The sequence below is a fragment of the Arachis hypogaea genome, chromosome 12 (genome assembly GCF_003086295.3).
Source record: "Arachis hypogaea cultivar Tifrunner chromosome 12, arahy.Tifrunner.gnm2.J5K5, whole genome shotgun sequence".
Lineage (NCBI taxonomy): Eukaryota > Viridiplantae > Streptophyta > Magnoliopsida > Fabales > Fabaceae > Arachis > Arachis hypogaea.
Genome location: NC_092047.1, coordinates 4,223,533 through 4,246,866, shown reverse-complemented (window position 1 = coordinate 4,246,866; position 23,334 = coordinate 4,223,533). Strand labels below are relative to the sequence as shown.

The following is a 23,334-nucleotide window of genomic DNA, read 5'->3' as shown; positions in this document are numbered from 1 at the left end:
TTTTGGGTCTTACATTTTAAACTTGTATTGGTCCTAAATTTGATTGGACTATTGGGTCAATTTATTTGGAATTTAGTTTTATCTTCAACAAAAGTCCATATTTAGGCCGAGGTTTTGTATTTAATTTTTAAATATGGTAGTTGTTGGGCTTTCTGACATATATTAGATTTGATGTTTATTATTTTTATAGTTATGATCAATTTGTCATTTTGGTATTATGTATTTAATTTTTTAAATATTTTAAAAATATTGATATTTCAGTAATTTTAATCATTAATCTATATATTTTATAATCAATGAATAAAATTACTGAAACATTAGTATTCTTCTTAAAAGGCTTCTTAACTTATATTCTACAAAATCCCAAATACTAAGGCCAAGGCTAATATTTGAATTTGTTTTTTTTTTTTTTTGAACAAATGTAGCTCAACACAATAAAGTAGAGCAGAGGAACAAGGACAACCAAATAAACACAGACATAACTAGAAAGCTAGTATCCGTTGTCATCTCCGACATTGCCATCAACAACCAAACGGATCGACCCCACACCATTCCTTGTAACTCAAGAACGACATGATCTTTACTCCTTCAACACTTGTCTCTATCTGTTGGAAGACTCTGTTATTCTGCTCCAACCAGATGTTCCAAATAACCGCACAAAATCCAATTAGTCATTTTTTTCTCAGACTTCTCACATGTAGCTTCGATCCAGCTCTCATAGAACTCTTTAGTGGTTCCCGGGATGGCCCAAACTCTATCAGAATACGTCAGCCATGCACACCACACCTGCCACGTGAAGTCAAAGGCAAAAAATAAATGATGAACAAACTCTATGTCCTTTTTACACAATACACAAATATTGTCATGATGATTAATAATGCAAGTCTACTCAACCTCTCTTTCGTATTTATCCTGCCTACTAGCACAATTATTTATCAAAAACGGTTGAGAACAATGACCAAAATAAATATTCTAGTTTTAGTTAAAAATTACAGGAACCCAAGCAAAATAATATATTTTCATAAAAACTAAAAGCTTAGTTAAGCCTAAAATATTTCATACAAGACTTTTTTTTTAATTCTTAAAGGATGAACAAAACAAGATCCTTGAGCAGTATTAAATTCTCTATGCAATCAAAACCTGGGAATTTTTTAAACTACAAAATCCAATCAAAAATCGAATTAATCTATAGTAACATTCAGAACAATTCAAACTTAACATATTATTCATAGTTTCAGTCTTAAATAATAATGCAAAATTATATAAAGGATAAAAGTTTCGTAGCTAAAAACATGAATTGTACTCAAAACAAAGCAATTAAAACAGAATCATTAGACAAAGACACTACACATAAAAATAATGCTTTTATTTCCCTTTCTTCTCTTCATATTTGATCTTGATTGCATCTCCTCCATCTTCTTCATCATCATCATCATTCTGGTCTTGCATATCTATCTGCAAAAATTCAAGAGTACACTACCAGCTACTAGAGATGATATATGAAATAATAAATATACCACAAACAAGTAAGTGCATGTATGTAAGGATTTTCAACGCTTAAATAGTCAAAATCGTCTCTGAAGTCTGAAAAATTAATCACTCTCTAAATAGGTTTTTGAAAAATTTTTTAAATTAAATTTGTCTTTTAAACATTTTAAATTAGTCACATTAATCTTTCCGTCACTTTCATTGCTGACGGCGTCAAAATTTGCTATTGTGACACATTAAGTATGAATAAAGTTTTAGAAATTTAAAACTTGTGAATGATAAATTTGATTAAAAAATCTTTTAGAGACTAATTTAAAAAATAAATAATCTTTTAGAGATAAATTTGACCATTTACTCAATTTTCATTAGAAATTTTCATGCAAATATAAATAAAGCATTAGAAATTGAATAAACTAACCTCGCAATGTGGGATATGAGCAATTTTTTTCAAATTCAGACCTGTCTTCCTGTTATACCTTGCACTTAGTATAGGACAATCTTCTATCTCTAAGAATTGAAGATTATGAAATTGATCCAAGTTGTTGGGAAGAAATGACAAGAGTCTACAAGAAATGTATTGAAGTTCTTCAAGAGAATTACTTGGAAAGCATGTGGGAAATGATTCCATTCTTCCTCCCCATATTCTCAAATAGCGCAATTTAGTAGCTCTGTAAAGCCAATCAGATAAAGCTTCCAACTTGAATGATCCATTAATCACAAGCACTTGAAGGTTCAAACTATAGGCTGCCACATTTTTCTTTTTTTCTTCTTCTTCGCCTTCGAAATTCACCAGTTCAGTACACCAATGAATCACTAGCTTCTTTAAAGCAGTTAACCGACCAACAGCACTTGGTACATACACTAACTTTGTACAATACCAAAGAAACAAGAATTTGAGTTGTCGAAAGTGTCCTATGTTCATGGAGGACAAACTTGTAACTTTGACAGTTAGAAAAAAATATTGAAGGCTGATGAGATTTTTCATGTTTGTTGGAAGCTCTTGAAGGTTGTAACATTTAGGAAGGTTCAAACATTGTAGATTTTGCAAGTCACAAATGGAATTAGGGAGTGTTTTTAAACTACTACAACCTTTTAGATTGAGGTATCTCAAGTGTTTCTTCATCTTGGCAAAACAATTATCAGGCAATGAGGTGAATTTCATCTCTTCTAAGTTGAAAACCTTTAGATAGTTGAATTTGTCAGAGGCCAATTCCTCCATGGATGCTTCTTCTTGTTTCCCCAGCTGCACAATGCTTCTAGCTTTGCTTGACTCCTTCATTGTTAATTTTGCAAGTTCATGCACAAGATCATGCATTTTGAGCCTTTTAAATGTCATTGAATTTTTCAAATTAAAGGAGTAGGAAGAAGCATCAATTTGAAGCAAAGAAGCTGAAACTAGCTTATTAATATACAGCTCTCCAATGTCTTCTGCATCTTCGTCTTCGCGTGTAGGTTGAAGGAGTCCATGCGCCATCCAAAACATAATCAACTCAATAACCACAAATGGATAATCTTTTGGGAAACAAGAGCAATATGAAAAACATTGCTTTAGTTCTGGTGGCAAGTAATTATAGCTCAATCTCAATGATGGCAAAATAGTACTATTTTCTTGATCTAACTCCCACACCTCACTATCACTTATTTTTTTTTCCACTCATTTTCATCATGGGATTTTGATCTAAGAAGGCAACCTAAGATTACTATTGCTAAGGGTATTCCATTACATTTTTTAACAACATTTTTTCCAATTTTCTTAAGCCTTGGGTATTCCTCTGCTTCCTTCTCTGCTTATTGGAATGAAAATTTCACAAATAGTTTCCAACACTCACCTTTGTCAAATGGTTTCAACTCAAATTGAAGATTGCTTCCCATAATAGAGGCAACATTTTTGCTACGAGTAGTCACCATGATTTTGCTGCCTTTCGATTCTTTATCGCTGCTCGCTGTGAATAGGTAGTCTCTCAATACTTTCCATTCAGAGAGATTTTCATTCCAGACATCGTCTAGCACGAGCAGGAACCTCTTACCATGTAATTTCTGATCAAGAAGAGATTACAAAGCATCCAAACTAGAATTTTGTTCAACTCTACCTGGTTTTGAGGCAACTTCAACAATTTGGAATATTATCCTCTTAACAACAAATGAGTCAGACACACACACGCACATTAGTACATCAAAATTCTTTGACACTTCAATATCATCTATTTAAATGCCTGTGATTAAACGATTTTCTGTTGAGATTAATATGTTGTGTTTGTTATTTAATTGGTTGATTTCTAGATCTTTTGTGAAACGGATTGAATCCGTGACTTTTAGTTTCCTTTGATTTAAATACATAAGGAATGATCCTAAATGATGGATTTGGAAACGTTGATTTGAAATGTTGGTTTTGATTGAGTTGAGGTTGAAAGGAGGGGACTCGTGATGGGTGGCAAACTTCAGTTTTTAGGGGAGGTGCTATCGAAATTTTCTCAAGAATTTGAAAGAGTGTTGGTTATGGTGTTGAAAATGATTTTTTTTTTTAGTAACTTTAACAAAAGAGATGTGTTTCGAATGCTTTTATAGATTATTAAAGAAGATCAGATTCTTATGATTTTGTTAACTTGTTATTTCAAACTCATTTGATTTCTAAAAACGAAGAGGGTTTTGATTAATTAGTCAAAGACTTTAAAACAGCAAGTTATATATAAATTTGAGGGTTTGGGAATAAGAAAGTAAGTCTGGAGGTTATGCTTGGTGTTGAGCTGTGATTAGTGGTAATTGGCTTGATAGAGAGAGAGAGGATAAGGATGGAGTATAATTAAGGCATGGTGATGATTTTTGGTTGATTATAGCGATGTGGGATGATGACTATGATTAATGATGACGGTGATATTATTGATGACATGATTTTAGATTTAATAAGAAGTGAGTTGATGAGATGATGAAAGTAATGAACGAGGCTGTTGGTCAGCGTTGGACGAATGATCGAGATCCTCGGAGATAAAGGAATTAGAGCGCGGCAACGGAAGCGCACTGAGTAAAAAGACCTTGGAACTACTATGCATTGAATATAAAGGCAGAGTACGCTCATGTACTCGTGGTGGCGGATGGAATTTTCGAGGGTGAAAATTTCTATTAGGGGGTAGAATGTAAAACCCGGTCAAACCGTAATTAATTAAATAATAAATTAAATAGGAGCGAATATGGTTAGAAAATTTAGCAATCAGAATTTGATAATTTAAAAATGCGCACTAAAAATTTGACCGGCAGTATCGACTGCGATCTGTCCGGTACTGTGGCTGAGAAAATTAATTAGAAGTGAATGATTTTAAGAAATAAGAATTTATAACTTGGGAAGATAAAAATATTTAAAATACGATTTAAAACTCTAATCTTAAAGGTTTTGGACCAAAATTGGGCCAACGAATTAAACCAAGTGAACCAGGTCTAAGTGGGTCCAAGACCAAGACCCAACATATATAAACATTAGTTATGAGTATTTCAGCTCATTAACCCTAAAGAAAGGGTGTGGGGCGCTGAAATGGAGAAGAGAGGAAGAAGAGAGAAAATCCTAACTTCATCAAACTTTAAATCACCATAACTTTCTCTTCGAAACTCTGATTGACGAGCCGTTTGCAGCCACACGTCGCTCTTCTCATTCTCTACAATTCTATCGAAGTTTTATGGTGAGAACTCACTGTCCTCTGCCCAGTTTTTTTCCTCCTTAAATTCAAGTTTGGTTATGGGTGTTGACTAATTTTATGATTTTGGTTATTTAGGAGTGCTCTAGTATGAGCCATTGGTGAGTTCCATCAACCAATTTTGTGGGTTACGGTAAGGAACCCTCTAACCCTTGTGATTTATCAATTTCATAAACCCTAAGTTGATTATAACTGTGAAAATTGATTATGTAAGAGTATTGGGTGATTTTGGTGCACAATTGGAAGATTGATATTGCTTGTGGGGCTTTGGTGAGGCTTGGAGTTAAGGGTTGGTGAAGACTCTCAAGAAGAAGCTCAATTATTTTGGCTACAAGAGGTACGGTTTAAGTTTTATTTAAGTACCGTATGATGTGATGATAATTCCTAGGTTAGATGCCCCTAGGATTAAGTTTGGATTGTATAAATGGTTGGTACTAATATGTATAGTTGATATGTAAGGTAAATTAATGATTGGATTGAGAATTGTGTGAATTTGTATATTTGGTGTGTTGAGAATTTGACGAATTGGATAATGAATATTGGTTTGTGGAATATGCATTTAAATTGTGAATTTGGGCCGGAGGCCGTAAATCTTGGGCCGGAGGCCGGAAAGAGGTAAGGAAGGTAAGTGATGTGTGTATTGTGTGATGTCATATGAGATTGAATGGATATTGAATATTGAGTGTGTGAATAAATGGGAGGAATGTGGAATAATAAGAAATTAGGAATTTAGGAGTGGAAGGTGACGAAATTGAATTGAATTGTGTAGATGAGGTAGATTTGGTTTTGGTTGAGTGTAATTTTGTGAATGTGGTTGGATTGTGGTCATTTGGATGAGTGGAAATGAATTTGGCTTGTGAACATTGGAATAATTGGTGATTTCTATTTTTGGGTAAAAACTTATTTTTGACCAACTTCGCCGGTCCGTAACTCGGCTGTCGAAGTTAGGAATTCTTCAAAACTGAATTTTTATGAAAGTTCATTCAACGATCTTTCCAACGGTTCAGACATGGTTGAAAAAGGAATTTTGTAGAAGAAGTTATGTGTGGCGGAAGTTTGAGGTTTGAAAATGAAATTCTGCAGCTTTTTAAACTTAGTAAAATTTTTGGTAAAACGTAATTCGATGCGCACGCGTCACTCACAATTTTTACTCTCTCACGCGTGCGCCTGGCTGATGCGTACGCGTCGCTGTATTGATGCAGGTGCGTGGTATAAATTCCAGAGAGTTGTGATGGTAGCGTGCCGATTTTGTGCGAGGAGCACAAAACGCATCCATGCATATGCGTGGCTGATGCGCACGCGTCACCCTACCTCTCTACTTCCCACGCGTGCGCATGGGCAACGCTTATGTGTCACCTGCTTTTCTCCGCTACCCACGCGTGCGCGTGAGCGATGCGCACGCATGACCCTGTTTTCACCAAAAAAATATTTTTTGAGTTTTTAAAGCCGAATTTCAGACTTCTAAACCTCTATTTTCATCGTTTTAGTCCTAAATTTTTATAGTGTGCCTAGTAATGAAAAGAAGTTAGGACATGTGGTAACTTGTGGATGAAGTAAAGTGAGAATCAATGATGAATGGTGAGAAATGATGATTGTATGAGTTGCTGAGGATGATGGTGAAAGTGTTGTGTATGTTATGAGCCGGATGGCTGCGATAAGCATTGAATTATGGCTGAGTATGTATACGTATATGACTAATGATTAAATGATTATGATTGATTGAGGAAGCTTGAACATGTGGCGAGTATGCCAAAGATGCATATATGGTTAATAAATGAATATGGTAAATGAATAATGATGGAAAATGTTGAATGTGAATATGTTTGTGTTTTCTCTCTGGTTGTAAGGGTGACAGGGCACGAATTCCCTCTAATGGTAATAAGGCACAACAGAGAGACTGTGCCCAGGTAGTAGGCAGTGGCATTGTCCACTTGCTTCGGGTATGAGATGGGAAAGGAGAATTATGATAAATGAGTTTAATTATGAAGTTTTGAATGAATGTATGTCTGTGATACCTGGGTAGTAGCAAGGGTTGTGGTTCGTCCCGCTTGCTCCGGGTCATTGTTTGAGAATTGGTAATAATGAAGAGTGCTATGAATGAATGTGTATTTGTGATACCTGGGTAGTAGCAATGGTCGTGGTTTGTTCCGCTTGCTCCAGGTTAATGTTTGAGATTTGATAATAATGATGATTGATTTTAAACTGAATGAATGTATGTTTCGAGATCCTGGGCAGTAGCAAGAGTTGTGGTTCGACCCACTAGCTCCAGGTCAGAGATTGTGACGCCTGGGTAGTAGCCGCAGTAGTGGTGATTCCATTCGCTCCAGGTTGAGCTTTTAAACACCCGCCTGGATAGTAGCCGCAGTAGTGGTTGTTGCACTGGTTCTGGGTTAAACGGGTAGTAGCAAAGGGGTTGTAGCTCAAGCCCACTTGCTCCGCATGGGTGTTTCTGTCCATGGTTAGCTACCAGGACGTATCGGGTTGGCTATATAACCGACAGATGATATCATCAGTAATAGGACAGGCATACATCATTTGCATATGTTTGAATTGTTTGGGTTTGCCTATTTGTTTTGGATTGCTATATCATATATGCTGTGTTACCTGATTATGTGCTACTTGTTCTACTTGTACCTTAATGTGTATTACTTGCCTGTATTATTTGTGTTTGTACAACTGAGAGGTCCCTCATGCTGGTGTCGATTGACGCTGAGGACTGTTCTTGTTGAGATGGAGTAATGATATGATTTTATTTTTACCTTCTTTTTGTCGATACGTGAGCGCTACGAATTCGCGATTTTATTTTTACTCTTTTCAAGCTTCTCGATTAATACTCCTTTCAATTTTATTTGTAATTATGTGTTAAAATTCCCCTTTGAGAGTTATACCACCTTATTATCATTAACTTATGACTCGAGTATAAGGATTTGAATATTACGGTGTTACATATATAATTTTAATTTTAACAATATATAATCACCATAATAATAATTATCGTAGAATCCAAATTATATATACTAGTATGAATTACTAATATTATTATTATTGTTAGATATAATTGTTTGTGTATATTTTTTATCAGTTTATGTTTTTTTTTTAATAGTATTATAATATAATATCATAATTTTTATAACTTAAAAATTTAAAATTTAATTTTTATTATTTAAAAAAATTCAATTTACGCGCCCTCCAAAAGAAAGAATTTGACCAATGTGATATGAACAATCGGAAAAGTTAAAAAAAAATCTTTTATACCATAAAAAAATATAAAAAAGGAGTATAAAAAATTATGGACACATCATTTCTCACAAGTTCTACCTTGTATTTTTTTTAGGTCTTGAAATTATGCTGCACTTTTAATTTATGGTTGTATTATTCTATTAATTTTAAATTTTAATGCTAAATAAATTTTTTATTTTTGGTTGTATTTAATTTTTAAATATGGTAACTGTTGGGCTTTCTGACATATTTGTTCTAGATTTGATGTTTATTGTTTTTATAGTTATGATCAATTTATCTTTTTGGTATTATGTATTTACTATTTAATTTTTTTTAAATATTTTAAAAATATTAATATTTCAGTAATTTTAATAATTAATCTCAACTATATTTATATATTTTATAATCAATGGATAAAATTACTGAAACATCAATATTCTTAAAACATTTCTTAACTTATATTCGACAAAATTCCAAATATTAAGGTCAAGGCTAATATTTCAATTTGTTATGCTAGTATTTAATATGTTACATCATTATTTATCAAAAACGGATGAGAACAATAATGACCAAAATAAATCTTCTAGTTTTAGTTAAAAATGATAGGAACCCAACCAAAATAATATATTTTCATAAAAACTAAAAACTTAGTTAAGTCTAAAATATTTCATACAAGACTATTTTTTTTTAATTCTTAAAAAGGATGAACGAAATAAGATCCTTGAATAGTATTAAATTCTCTATGCAATTAAAACCTCGGAAATTTTTTAAACTACAAAATCCAATTAAAAATCGAGTTAATCTATAGTAACATTAAGAACAATTCAAACTTAAAATATTATTCATAGTTTCCAAACTCAACATACACACTCAAGCCTGAGGTGGCCAAATACATAGCTTTACTTCAGTCTTAAATAATAATGCAACATTATATAAAGGACAAAGTTTTGTAGCTAAAAACATGAATTGTACTCAAATCAAAGCAATTAAAACATAATCATTAGACAAAGACACTACACATAAAGATAATGCTTTTATTTCCTTTTATTCTCTTCATATTGATCTTGATTGCATCTCCTCCATCTTCATCTTTATCATTATGGTCTTGCCCATCAATCTGCAAAAATTCAAGAGTACACTCCTAGCTACAAGAGATGATATATGAAATAGTAAATATAGCCGTAAACAAGTAAGTGCGTGTAAGAATTGTCAATGATTAAATGATCAAATTCGTTTCTAAAAAAACATTTGTTCTCTAAATTGGTTTTTGAAATATTTTTTTAATCAAATTTGTCATTCAAAAAATTTAAGTTAGTCACATTAGTCTTTTTATCGTTTTCATTGCTGATAGCGTCAAAATTTACTTAAATGACACCGCAGTAGCTACATCATACACCTAACCGTCCTAATTAGGTCTAACATGATAAGTTTATCTAATCTAATTAGGACAATCATCTATCTCTGAGAATTGAAAATTATATATGAAATTGGTCCATGTTGTTGGGAAGAAATGACAAGAGTCTACAAGAAATGATATGAAGTTCTTTAAGAGAATCACTTGGAAAGCATGTGGGAAATGATTCCATTCTTCCTCCCCATATTCTCAAATAGCGCAATTTAGTAGCTCTGTAAAGTCAATCAGGTAAATCTTTCAACTTGAATGATCTATATTAATCTCAAGTACTTGAAAACTTTTAGATAGTTGAATTTGTCAGAGGCCAATTACTTCTTCATTCTTAATTTGCAAGTTCATGTACATGATTATGCATTTTGAGTCTTTTAAATGTCATTGAATTTTTCAAATTCAAGGAGTAGGAAGAACCGAAGAAGAATCAATTTGAAGCAAAGAAGCGAAACCAGCTTATTAATATACAACTCTCCAATATCTTCTAGTTAACAACAAAAATATTATTTAATTAATACACTAAATTAATTATTATGTATTTTTGTATAGGTATATAAATAGTTTAATTTATTTTTAATGTGTATTCTTACTATTCTATATTTTAATATATATTTTATATTAGAAACTAATTTTAGTAGTTAATTTTAGTGTACACCTAACATAGTTGAATTAACAAATATATTAATATTAATTAATAGAATTTCAATAATCCTTTTGTTATTTTAATTATTTTTTGCCATATTTTATAAGTCTTTGATTTTCAAGCTACTAAAAGGTTAATAGATTTTATGAAGCTTAGATCAGAAGTTCTTGTGATCATTTATATATAAATATATATTTTGTTGTCCTAAATTGAAGAAATCCAAACACTCCTATTAAATTTTAGTGAATCAAAAGAAAAGTAATTACAAGAACTAAAGCAAAATAACATGTATTTTATAAAAGTCATTTAACCATTTAATAATTGTAATAAGGATGAATGAAATAAAATGCATGCTTGGATGTAAAATTTGTTTGCACAATCAAATGTGATTAGAAATTTTAGCTGTAACACCGAATTAAAAATTGAATAAAATAGATAGAAATCTAGAACAAGTAAAACCTTGACATATTCAAACTACTTCTAAACTCAACACCCAAAAGTTTGAGGTGCCCAGCTACATAGCTTTCTTTCAGTTTTAAAAGAAAATGGAACATACAAAAGCAATCGACCCACACAAATTAAAGCATTTATAAAGTAGTTGTAGCTAAAGACTGTTAGTGTTGTAAGTGTGAGGAGTGTATGGAGTTAGTTCCACATAAAAAAAAAAGAGTAAAAAATTTATAAGATGAGAGACTCATAAACTTAACATCTTAAGTTTGTGAGTTAGATGTAGTATCTACTCTTGCTTAAATACTAGTCTCTGTCTTAAATACTAGCCTCCAATAAGCATCCTTCTTAATGGTCTCCAACAAAAATATAATCTGAGTTGCCAAACAAAGCAATTATTAGAACACAACCATTAGGCAAAGATAATGCTATTATTATCAAGTATATGTAAAGTTGCAATAATACAGACTAGTGCTTATGAAATTAAAATAACTTGAGCTTTAATTCAACCATGCATGTATATATATATATATATATATATATATATATATATATATATACTATTAAATTGTTTTATAATTTTCTAAATTTCCATTTTCTGTCAATTGACAATAAAAAAAGTATTTCACTATCCAAAAATAAAGATTCATGCATCAACTCCTATAATCACAGTAATAATAAAATTTTGTGCTCATTTTAAATAATGTTGAACCAATATTCAAATGGTTAAGAATTATTCATTCTTTGAATTTCACATAACAATTAGCTTATTGTGGTTTTCAATACAATAATTCATAATACGTAGTAATGGAAAGAGTTACCATTATTAGTGGTAATATTAAGATTCATAACTAAAATTCAAGACATGTGCTGCAGGCATAATAATGTTAATCGATTTCATGTATTTATTTAGAAAGATTATTAAAAAGAAATTCAAACAATTGACAATTTAAAAAGTTCTAGAATTAATTATAGGGAGAGTAAGATATAACTCTAACTGGTTAATTAAACATAAAACATCAACAATTAATTATTCATGCATCATAATAATAATAATAATAATAATAATAATAATAATAATAAAGTTAGATTTGTAATATTATGAGATAGACTATTTGAACTAACCTTGCAATGTGGGATATGAGCAATTTTGGACCAATCTGGACCTGTCTCCTTATTGTACCTTGCATATAATGCAGGACAATTATATACCACTAAATACTGAAGATTATGAGTTTGATCCATGTTGGGAAGAGATGACAATTCTTCACACCGATAGATATAAAGTTCTTCAAGAGAGGTCATCGGCAACCTTGTGGGCAATGATTTTATCCCTGTTTTGTCTATACTCAAATATTGCAATTTAGTAGCTCTTTCAAGCCATTTTGGTAAAAAGTCCAACTTTTTTGATCCAATGATAAAGAACAATTGAAGGTTTAAATTATTTACTACCACATGTTGCTTTCCTTCTTCCTCTTCATCCTCAAAATTCATCAGCTCTTCACACCAAAAAAATCCCAGCTTCTTTAAAGTAGTCAAGCGACCAACTGCACTTGGTACGGACACTAACTTTGAACAATTGAAAAGATACAAGAATTTGAGTTGTTGGAAGCGCCCTATATTCATTGAAGACAAACTTGTAATTTTGATCTTCATCAAAAGCAAATATTGTAGATAGATGAGTTTGTTCATGTTTTTGGGAAGTTCTTGAAGGCTGTCACAATAAAGGCCCAAACTCTGCAAACTTTGCAGCTTACAAATGGAATCAGGAAGCTTTTTCAAACTAGGAAAATTTTCAAGAAAGAGAAATCTCAAGTGCTTCTTCATTGTGGCAAAGCAATCATCAGGAAACGAGCTCAACTCCATATCTTCTTTTAGGTGCAACACCCTCAGATAGTTGAACTTGTCGGAGATCCATTCTATCGATGCTTCTTGTTGCCCCTCTTGCACAACGGTTCTTGTTCTGCTTGACTCTTTCATTGTTAATTTTGCAAGATCATGTACAAGATCATGCATTTTGAGTGTTTTAAATGTCATCAAATTTTGAAACTTAGGAAAAAAGAAAGATTTTTCTTCATCAATTTGAAGTAAAGATGTTGAAACAAGCTTCTTAATATACAACTTCCCAATATCTTCTGCATCTTCATCTTCGCGTGTAGGTTGGAGGAGTCCATGAGCCATCCACAACATAATCAACTCAAAAACCTCAAATTCGAACAATTAATTATTCATGCAAAAATTGAAATAATAATAATAATAAACCAGTATGGTTAGATTTGTAATATTATGAGATAGATTATTTGAACTAACCTTGCAATATGGAATATGAGCAATTTTGGGCCAATCTGAACCTGTCTCCTTATTGTACCTTACATATAATTTGGGACAATAAGATATCTGTAAATATTGAAGATTATGAGTTTGATCCATGTTGGGAAGAGATGACAATTCTTTACACCAATAGATATCAAGTTCTTCAAGGGAGGTCATCGGCAACCTTGTGGGCAATGATTTTATCCCTGACATGCTTATACTCAAATATTGCAATTTAGTAGCTCTTTCAAGCCATTTTGGTAAAGCATCCAGGTTATTTGATCCAGTGATTGAGAATAATTGAAGGTTTAAATTATTTACCAACACATGTTGCTTTCCTTCTTCCTCTTCATCCTCAAAATACACCAGCTTATTACAAAAAAGAAAGACCAGCTTCTTTAAAGTAGTCAAGCGACCAACAGCACTTGGTACGTACACTAACCTTGAACATTTGAAAAGATACAAGAATTTGAGTTGTTGGAAGCGCCCTATATTCATTGAAGACAAACTTGTAATTTTGATATCCGCCAAAAGCAAATATTGTAGATAGATGAGTTTGTTCATGTTTTTGGGAAGTTCTTCAAGGCTGTCACAATAAAGGCGCAAACTCTGCAAACTTTGCAGCTTACAAATGGAATCAGTTAGCTTTTTCAAACTAGCACAATTTCCAAGATAGAGATATCTCAAGTGCTTCTTCATTCTGGCAAAGCAATCATCAGGAAACGAGCTCAATTCCGTATCTTTTGTTAGGTGCAACACTCTCAGATAGTTGAACTTGTCGGAGGTCCATTCTATCGATGCTTCTTGTTGCCCCTCTTGCACAACGGTTCTTGTTCTGCTTGACTCTTTCATTGTTAATTTTGCAAGATCATGTACAAGATCATGCATTTTGAGATTTTTAAATGCCATCGAATTTCGAATCTTGGGAAAGTAGAAAGAATCTTCTTCATCAATTTGAAGTAAAGATGTTGAAACAAGCTTTTTAATATATAACTCTCCAATATCTTCTGCATCTTCCTCTTCGCGTGTAGGTTGGAGGAGTCCATGAGCCATCCACAACATAATCAACTCAATAGCCACATATTCATAATCTTTTGGAAAACAAGAGCAGTATGAAAAACATTGCTTTAGTTGTGGTGGCAAGTGATTGTAACTCAATTTGAGTGATGGCAAAATGTCAGTTTCTTCTTGATCGAGATTCCACACCTCACTATCCCTTATTTTTCTCCACTCATTTTCATCATGGCATTTTGATCTAAGCAAGCAACCCAAAGTTGTTATAGCCAAGGGTACTCCTTTGCATCTTTTAACAATTTGCTCCCCAATTTGCTTTAGCCTTGGGTACTTCTCTTCGTCCTTCTCTTCTTGGAATGCACATTTTGCAAAGAGCCGCCAACATTCATTCTCAGGAAGTCCTTCTAATTTCATTACAAGATTACTCCCCACAATGTCAGCAACTTTTCTACTACGAGTGGTCACTAGAATTTTGCTGCCTTTGTCACCACCTACTTCTAACAAGTGATTTCTCAATTCATCCCATTTGTTGTGGTTTTCATTCCAAACATCGTCTAACACGAGTAAGAATTTCTTACCATGTAATGTTTGATTGAGAAGAGATATCATATATTCCAAACTAGAATTTGCATCCGCAACATTCTCTCTCTTTAAGGCTGCATGAATAATTCTTTGTATTAGCTTCTTCACATCAAAATCATCAGATACACACACCCACATTAAGAGATCAAAATGCTTCTTTATTGGGGTATCATTGTAAACCATTTGTGCAAGTGTAGTCTTTCCCAAACCTCCAATCCCAATAATTGAGATCACATCAATACTATTAGCTTCTGATTTTTGTGTCATCAATGAATTTATAATCTCCTCTTTCTCTTCAAGTCTACCACACAAACGGAAAGGCAATGAAGAAGCAGTCTCTCGCCATGCTAAATTGTGCTCCATAGCTGGAGCGTTGACATGTTGTTCAACTATACCCAACTTTCTCCCTTCTCTTATTTTTTCATCCATCTTCTGTTTCATATCTTTGATTTTGTGGGCCATCCTGATGCGAAATGCAAGTGGATTACTTGTATATGAGAAGAACCGGCGGACCTTGGTGCAAATGCTTCCATACATTTTGATCACTTCATTAAGTTTTGCTTCATACTCTATTTCATCTAATATGTCACCAGCGTCATCAAATGCCTCTCTGAGTTGCTTCAACCACTCATCTATACTGTGGTTTTTTGCTTGCTTGTTCTCAGCATCTATGAGATATGCTTTGATGATTCTCAAAGAACTTTCAAAGTTTTTTACATCATCTTTAAGACCACATGCCAGAGCAATCTCTTGAAAAGATTTTGTTGCTAGATTGCCTAAGAGTGTTGATGCCACACCAGAAACAACATCAGCCATTGGAGAATTAGTGAAAACAACCTAGCAAAAAAGTATAAGATGGAAAAGAAAGGTTAACCACACAAAGGGAAAAAAATTACAATTGCTCAATGTAAAAATTACTAGTAAAGTAGTTAATTTCCTAGTTAATAAAAAAACAACATTGTATACTATAACATAAAAAATCTCCTAATAAAATATAAGTGGTTTATTCTTTGAGTTATTAAAATCGATTTGGTATAATCAATTTGGTCACACTGCTTTATGAGTATATCTGTTGTCTGATTCTTGCTCAAAATTGGAAGTAATTTGATCAGACAAGATGCAGACAATCAACATCAATGTCTGGACATGAGGCCCAATTAATATTAATAAATCCTTTCAAACTAAGGTCAGGTGAGACAGGGAATAGAAGTCCAGTAGCAGGGGTGTTTTTAAGGTACATGAGAACTTAAATTGCTGTTTGGTAGTGTGCAGTGGTAGGACAATCTAAGCATGGACTTAATTTGCCAACAACATAGCAAATATCAGGTCGTATTGTTGTCAAATATACTAATCTGTCCACTAATAGACGATAACCTAAGACGTTAATGTAAGGAAGAGCCACTATCTTGGATAGTTTGGATGTGTATTTCATAGGTGTACTCGTAGGTTTGGCATCACCAAGGCCATAGTCTTTCAACAAATTAGTAACATATGTGAAAAGAAGAAGCAAAATTCTTCTTTTGGTTTGAAATCAACAAAAATGGCTAGAGGTTACAAATGATACAAGTAGAGCATGATGAAGTTTTAAGAAAATTAAAGAACATTATAGAACTTAAACTTGGTCTAGAATCAAGTATGATGCAAATGGTCCTTATTAAGTTAGAAGACTCATGAAACTACTTGCAAGTTGTCCAACTTGTATAGTCAAAGTTCTAGTTGTAAAACCCGTAAAATTAATAAATAAGTATCCAATAAATAAATTATTATTCAAAAATATTAGAAAGTTAAATTTTACAGTTAAATCATAGTTATCAAAACCGAACCGGTAATCGATCCGACTAAGTTACTGGGTTAATGGTTCAACCGATGAGTTACTAGTTGAACCGTTTGACCCGGTAATAATTAAATAAATATTTACAATTATAATAAAATTAAAATTTGGATACATTATATTTAATTATGTAACGCTACGTCAGCAAAAATAATTATTTTTTATATTAACAGCATGAAATGGTTATTCAAAAGAAGAGAGGTGATTGATACTTATGTAAAATATCTTATATTGTTAGTATATCAAAATTAACTATAAAATAAACAAATACAATATTATTATAAAAAAATAAAAATAATATTTTATATTTTTAAATTATATTGCTTTAATTTAAATATAATTATTTTTAGTATAATATATATAATTATTAGTCCTTAGTATGATAACTTAATAAGTGCTTGGTTTTGCTTTTATAATATATATAATTATTTATCCTATTACTACTAAAGGACAAGTTGTCGTAGCGGAAGATCCACCTTGCTTTAACGCAAAGACCTCAGGTTCGAACGGACCAAACCAGTTGAACCGGATCTAAATCGGGCCCATGACCCAACCCAACCCCATTTTACTTAAGCAACTCAGCATCCCCTCTCCCCATATGATGAGAAACACGGTGCACAAGGGAGAAGGGGGAAGAATAAAGCACAAATTTACAAACCCTTGGCTAAAGTTTAACTTCATATAACTTTTGATCCGGAGCTCCGATCGCAGCACCGTATGCGGCCACGCGACCGCAGTGTCAAGCTCTACAAAGCCCAGTACTCAATTAGGTAAGGAAGTCACTTTTCAGTTTTGATTCTCTCCTCCCCCAATTTCAAAAATCCTATGATTTGGGTGTTGAGATTTTATTGGTTTTGATGTTTAGGATCAAGCTAACCTAGTAGGCTTGCCGAGTTTTGACCCAATTTTTCGTTGGTAAGGTGAGGATTCTCAAACCATAGTGAATTTCTTGATTAATTGTGGTTAAGTATTAAGTTTGTGTATATGTATGCGATAATGTATATTAGGTAGTGAATATGTAATTGTGGAACATAATTGAGGTGATTGAAAGCTTGGATTGAGTCTTGGTTGCTGAATTTTGGTGGTGAAGACTTGTGGTCTTGCATATTTAAGGTGTCTTTGGCGTAGAGAGAAATCGGTCAAGGTATGGTTTTGGTTTCCCGTATATAATATATAATGTCTTGTGAAAACATAGGCTAGATGACTATAAGATAGGTTGAAGCATGTATGTATGTTATGAGTTAGTAACCTTAATAAAAATATTGAGTGGTCTTAAAATGGGTTGGTGATTGGTGATTTAATGATGATATTTTAATGATTGAGAATGAGATTATGTTGATTATGAATTCTTGGGGTTGAAATTCATGAATTTGTGTATTGATGGGTCACGGAGTAAATGAGAATTGGTTAGGTATGAGTATGAATTGGTTGAATGAGTATGAGTTGTTATATGTAGAAATATTGTTGTGTAATTATTGATGAGTATTGACTTAAAGTATATTAAATTGAGAATCTTGAATGAGTTGAGAAATTGAGAATTGAATAGTTTAAATGGTTGAATGATTGATTAAAGGTTGATAAGCATTTGGCATTGATTATAAGTGTTTTGGAAGTATTTTGGTTGATAGTGGTTTGGTTTGAAAAAGAAAATTTGGTAAAAATAGAGGTTGGTATTTTTGAGAAAAAATCTGATTTTTTACTGAACTTCGGCGGGCCATAACTCGGCTTTCGAATCCTCAAGTTTTTCCAAATTTGTTTCAATTGAAAATTGCGTCCGTGAAATTTACACCGTTTGAAGAATGATGAAAATTTTTTTTTTTACAAAAAAGCTATACGCGTTGGAAGTTTGGTGTTTAAATGTAAATTCTGCAGCATTAACAGTGTTGAGTTTGAAAAACTAATTTCTGTGATGTACAAACATTATAAGCTAATTATCAATTGTTTGTATAACTTATTTGTTTAAGTGTGCAGGAAAATAAATTAAACATCTTGGCCCAAGGAACAAATGATTAAGCCCATTGTAAAACATACATTGGTCCACCATAATTAAGCCAAGTCCCATCACACATCCATGAACCAAAGAAAGATAGATGGCCCAAATCCTTCAAGCCCATTCGGTAACCTATACTTCCCACCTTCAAATACTTGAACCCTAAATTCATTTCAATTAATTTTCTTGAAGCTTCCACTGAAAGCCAAATCCTTTCTTCTCTCTCCTCTCTCCTTTCACTTCAGTCACGTCATAGACAAGGAAGAAAGAAAGAAAAGGAAAGTGCAGAAGCTATGGTAGGTTGAAGAACAAAAGGTTTGTTTCCAAATCTAAGCAAGAAGAAATTAAAAAGCTACAACCAAGTAGCCAGTTTTCATATGGTCAGAGCATTTCAAGAAAGTATCTTCTCTCATTTGGCTACATCGAGGAACCAAGAAGAAATCCACGAAGTCTCAAGCACAAATCAAGCAACCATGGAGAAAGTGAAGTCAACTATAGTCAGAAGCTCATCCACAGTCCAAATCAAAACCTGGAGCCAAAACAAAGCTCTACGGTCAAGATTGAAGAAGCTTGAAGAAAAAGGATGAGAGAGAAGGGATAAGTTGCATTCAACAAATTCGGATCTCTCTCTCATCACTGACAAAGCCGTTGCAAGCTCTGTAAAGAAGAAGAAGATAGTATGGACCTTGAACTAGCTTCAACCTTGGAAGATTCACTCTTCTATAATAAGAGTGAACGGCCAAGGGTTGAAAGTAAGAGAGAAAGAACAAAGCACAGAGTTCGGTTCTCATAGCTTCCTAAGCTTGTTGATTTCTCCTCCTTCATGTTGTTCATTAGTATTTTCTTTTTCTCAGTTTAATTTGTCTGAGTTTCATTGAAAAAGGCAAACATGGTGAGGTTTGTAAGAAAAAGCCAATAAAAGGTAAAAGGCAGTGAGTTAAATTAGGAGAAAAGGCCATAAGATGTCTCAGATTTTCTTTGTACATCTTTCTGTTTTATTTCATAATCCTGTGGGGATTCCCTTACAAGTTGGGTTAGCACTTGGCTGTTGAAAGATAGGTTGAGTCCTAGTCAAATTTAGATTGGGTTAGAATCTGGATTTGTTCCAAATAGGATTGGGTAGATCCTAGGGAAACATTGGTGTATGTAATGTGTTAAAAAAGTTTTGGTGTATGTAATGTGTTAAAAAAGTTAGTGAAATTCCATCATAATTGTGATGGAGACTGGACATAGGCTACATTGCACTAGGTAGCTGAACCAGGATATATCTGGGTGTTACTCCTTCCTCTCTACTTCTCTTCTATTTCTATTACTCAGGAGACAAAAAGAAAATGTCTCTTAATTTGATACGAGACAAAAGTAAAAATATCTCCTAAGTTTATTTGAAAAAGCAAAAAGTAACAGTCACAAGAAAAGGAGGCTAAGATTCAACCACATTTCTCTTAGCTACTGATAACCATCAAACAACTTTTTGAGAAAAAGGTGTGGGGCGCGTACGCGGACATATGGCTGCGTATGCGACCATTCGCCTCTGTCCAGGGTACTCGCGTACGCGGGCAAGGGTCGCGTACGCGAGTTGGGAAAAATCACCCTTCTGCATACACGGGACATGATTCGCATACGCATGCCCTGTTTTTCAAAAACTTGAGTTTTGTGATTTTAAACATGATTTTGAACTTTTAAACCTCTATTTTTACCCTTTAAGACCCTAAACTTAGTTTTATTCATAGTGAGGGGGTTGAACCTTGAGAAAATGGTGACTTGGAAGTGAAGAAAGTGTGTGAAGTGGTGAAATATGGTTGAGGAAGTGCGAAATTGATCATGACGTATAGTTGATGACTAAATTGAGAGGTGAATGTTGAGATTGGCAATGATTGAGTATGGCCGGATTGGCTGAGATGGTAAGATCTGGGTGTGATCCTGCTTACGTGTCACCTCGAAAATTGTATTGGTGCTTACACCAGGGAATGATGGAGGTTCCAACCCGTTTTGCTCGTGGTTGCGGTGTCCTGATGGAGACGGAGGTTTTATCCCGCCCGTGGTGAGGACGGGAGTTTCATCCTGCTCATGAGGTTTGCAAGTTGAGGACGAAGGATTTTCTCTCTTGTCGTGATGTAGATGTGGGGAAGGTAGAAATGCACTCTCCTTCGTATTGTTTTTTCTCACATTCTTCTCCGGTTGCAAGGTGGAAAAGTACACTCATTCGTAATTCCTCCAGGAGAAGGTGGAAATGCACTCTCCTTCATTTGTGTTCCTCCTTGGGATGCGCAACCTAGAGACCATGTCCAGGTTAGCTACCGGATGTGTCGGGTTCTGGTAACTTAACCAACACGTGAACTCACGGCCAGTAGGAAAGGCATACATCATATGCATATGTGTGTTTTGAATGATTGTGCATTAATTGGATTTGCCTATGTGATCATCATGCTTACCTGCTATATTTGCTACTTGCCATATATGTATCCTATTTGTGTTTGCTTTGTTTGTATTTGCTTGTCTGTGTACTAGAGTTTTGGAGGATTGGAGAAAGGTGGAAATTAGGGCTTAAGTTAGAAAGGAATTAGAAATAAGAACATTAGATAACCTACCCTGTTTATGGTTTTTTATTTATAAACCTTAAGATTTAAATCTGAGTGTCGAAGTTCTAGGATTGCTTTTGGCTTTTCCGGGACCTTGTATATTATGTATGTGGGCACTATTACCATACTGAGAACCTTCGGTTCTCATACCATATATATGTTGTTATTTTTATATGCAGGTCGGTATGCACCTCGGTGAGAATTTGAGATATCTAGCAAACAAAATCTATTTTAGGATTTTATATTTTGATATCATATGATATATTATGATTTAGAATTCTCCTATATGTATATATAGCTAACTAGGTCCCTCTTAGAGGTCGACAATGGAGAAACAGGTCGTTTATTTTGTATTTTGGGATTCCTTCGGGTTATGACATATGTATTTACTTCGCGGGATGAGTCAAGAGCTTGCTATTTTGTATTTTGATCCTCCACTTCTTATTGTGTAGTTTATGTTTTATCCGGTTGCGCTTTTCCATGTGCAATGTGTTTTATTTTTGCGGTTTTTATTTAAACCTTCTTTCAAGGCTCCTAGTTATAAATTTTTTCAACTATATTACGTACATGTTTTCTTTTAGAGGTTATAATATCTCACTACCTCTATTTTATGACTTAAGCTTAAACCTCTGCGTAGTAGGGTATTACATGCAAAATTTGCAACTTGAAGATAAGTTATCTTAGTTGCAATATTTGACTTAGTCAAAGAATGAGTTGTTACATAAGTTGATATTTATCAACTTGTCATACAACTTGATAAAGATGAATATAAAAGAAGACTCTAGTACACACACTTGTGCAATTTGTGCACAACTTGATCAACTTGTAAACCAAATGCACCTCCATAAAATACTATATAGGGAGTTAAGGTATTTGCTAATGTATGTCATGTTTTTGCATAGAATTAGTGAGTGAAACTTAGAGAGAAAAGTAGTAAGGTCTCTCATGTGTGTAATCTCTTTGTATGAATTTCTATAATATGTAAGAGAGTATTATAAACTTCTCTATATATTGTGAGAGACTGTAATTTCACCACTTTGTCATATTATTTTCACTATTATCTATATTCTTGTTCAGTTCTATCTATTTCTCGTCCACAAATTATAGTTGTGTTATTTTGTCTCTATTAAATCTGGTACCTAACAGTGGTATCAGAACTTTAGGTTCTTAATCTTCCGCTGCAAAAGGGCAAGTTGGTATCAGAACCATGGAAACAAAATTTAAGATCGAGAAATTCAATGGGAATAACTTTTTTCTTTGAAAACTGAAGATCAAGGCAATTTCGAGAAAGGAGAATTATAGAAGGCAGGCCTACCGACACTCCTGATGACAAGTGAAAAGAGATGGAGGGGAACGTCATTGCCAATTTACACTTGGCTATGGGCAGATTCCGTATTATCAAGCATATCGGAGAAACAGACAGCAAAGGCGATTTGGGAGGCACTCACTAAGTTGTACGAAACGAAGTCACTTCACAATAGAATATTCATGAAAAGGAGGCTCTATACTCTTCGTATGAGTGAATCTACATCGGTGACGGATTATATCAACAATCTTAATACTGTATTTTCACAATTGACAGCCATGTAGTGTCAAATTGTAGAAAATGAACGTGCTGAACTTCTTCTCCAAAGTTTACCAGACTCGTATGATCAACTTATCATCAATATCACAAATAACAATATTGCTAATCAACTTTGATTTGATGATGTTGCTGCCACTATTCTTGAAGAAGAAAGCAGGCACAAAATAAAGATGATCGAAATGGAAAGTTCTAAGCAAGCAGAAGTTTTGTCGGTGATGAGAGGCAGATCAACAAAATGTGGCTCTAGTGGGAGTCAAAATTGTGGTAGATCAAGGTCTCGAAAGAAGAACCTTACTTGTTACAACTGTGGCAAGAAAGGGCACTTGAAGAAAGATTGTTGGTTCAACAAGAAGAGCATAGAAAAAACTGCTAATGCAACTACCTCACATAGTTGTGTTGCAAACACCTTTGATGATGGAAATGTCTTGTGCATCGAAGTTGCTATTGGTCATGAAGACAATAAACCACTAGCTGATGTCTGGATATTGAATTGTGCAGCAACATATCACATGACTCCACATCATGAGTGGTTTAGCACTTATGAACCTGTTTCAA

General features: G+C 33.6%; 2 protein-coding genes, 1 long non-coding RNA gene and 1 pseudogene across 3 annotated transcripts in view; 1 reads left to right on the top strand and 3 right to left on the bottom strand.

Moving 5' to 3' along the window:
• Positions 1–400: 400 nt before the first annotated feature.
• Positions 401–2,723, bottom strand: LOC140177259 (uncharacterized). The gene is made up of 2 exons (XM_072210423.1): positions 1,907–2,723; positions 401–1,455 (listed from the first exon to the last, which is right to left on the bottom strand). The coding sequence occupies exons 1-2, from the start codon at positions 2,705–2,707 to the stop codon at positions 1,366–1,368; spliced, it is 891 nt and encodes a 296-aa protein (XP_072066524.1). The 5' UTR covers positions 2,708–2,723; the 3' UTR covers positions 401–1,365.
• Positions 2,724–2,795: 72 nt separating this feature from the next.
• Positions 2,796–4,535, bottom strand: LOC140176574 (putative disease resistance protein RGA3; annotated as a pseudogene).
• Positions 4,536–10,882: 6,347 nt separating this feature from the next.
• LOC112726470 (putative disease resistance RPP13-like protein 3) overlaps positions 10,883–23,334 on the bottom strand; it is a 32,484-nt gene continuing 20,032 nt past the window's right edge. The window contains exons 3-5 of the mRNA XM_072208551.1: positions 13,196–15,570; positions 12,011–13,090; positions 10,883–11,259 (exon numbers count right to left, since the gene is read on the bottom strand). Of these exons, the coding sequence (XP_072064652.1) occupies positions 11,185–11,259; positions 12,011–13,090; positions 13,196–15,570 (3,530 nt within the window). The 3' untranslated portion in view covers positions 10,883–11,184. The remainder of the gene's footprint in view (positions 11,260–12,010; positions 13,091–13,195; positions 15,571–23,334) is intronic.
• Positions 17,136–19,722, top strand: LOC112726472 (uncharacterized). Its single transcript, XR_003165265.3, has 5 exons — positions 17,136–17,395; positions 17,491–17,545; positions 17,633–17,769; positions 18,597–18,742; positions 18,861–19,722. It is a non-coding gene; the product is annotated as an uncharacterized lncRNA (long non-coding RNA).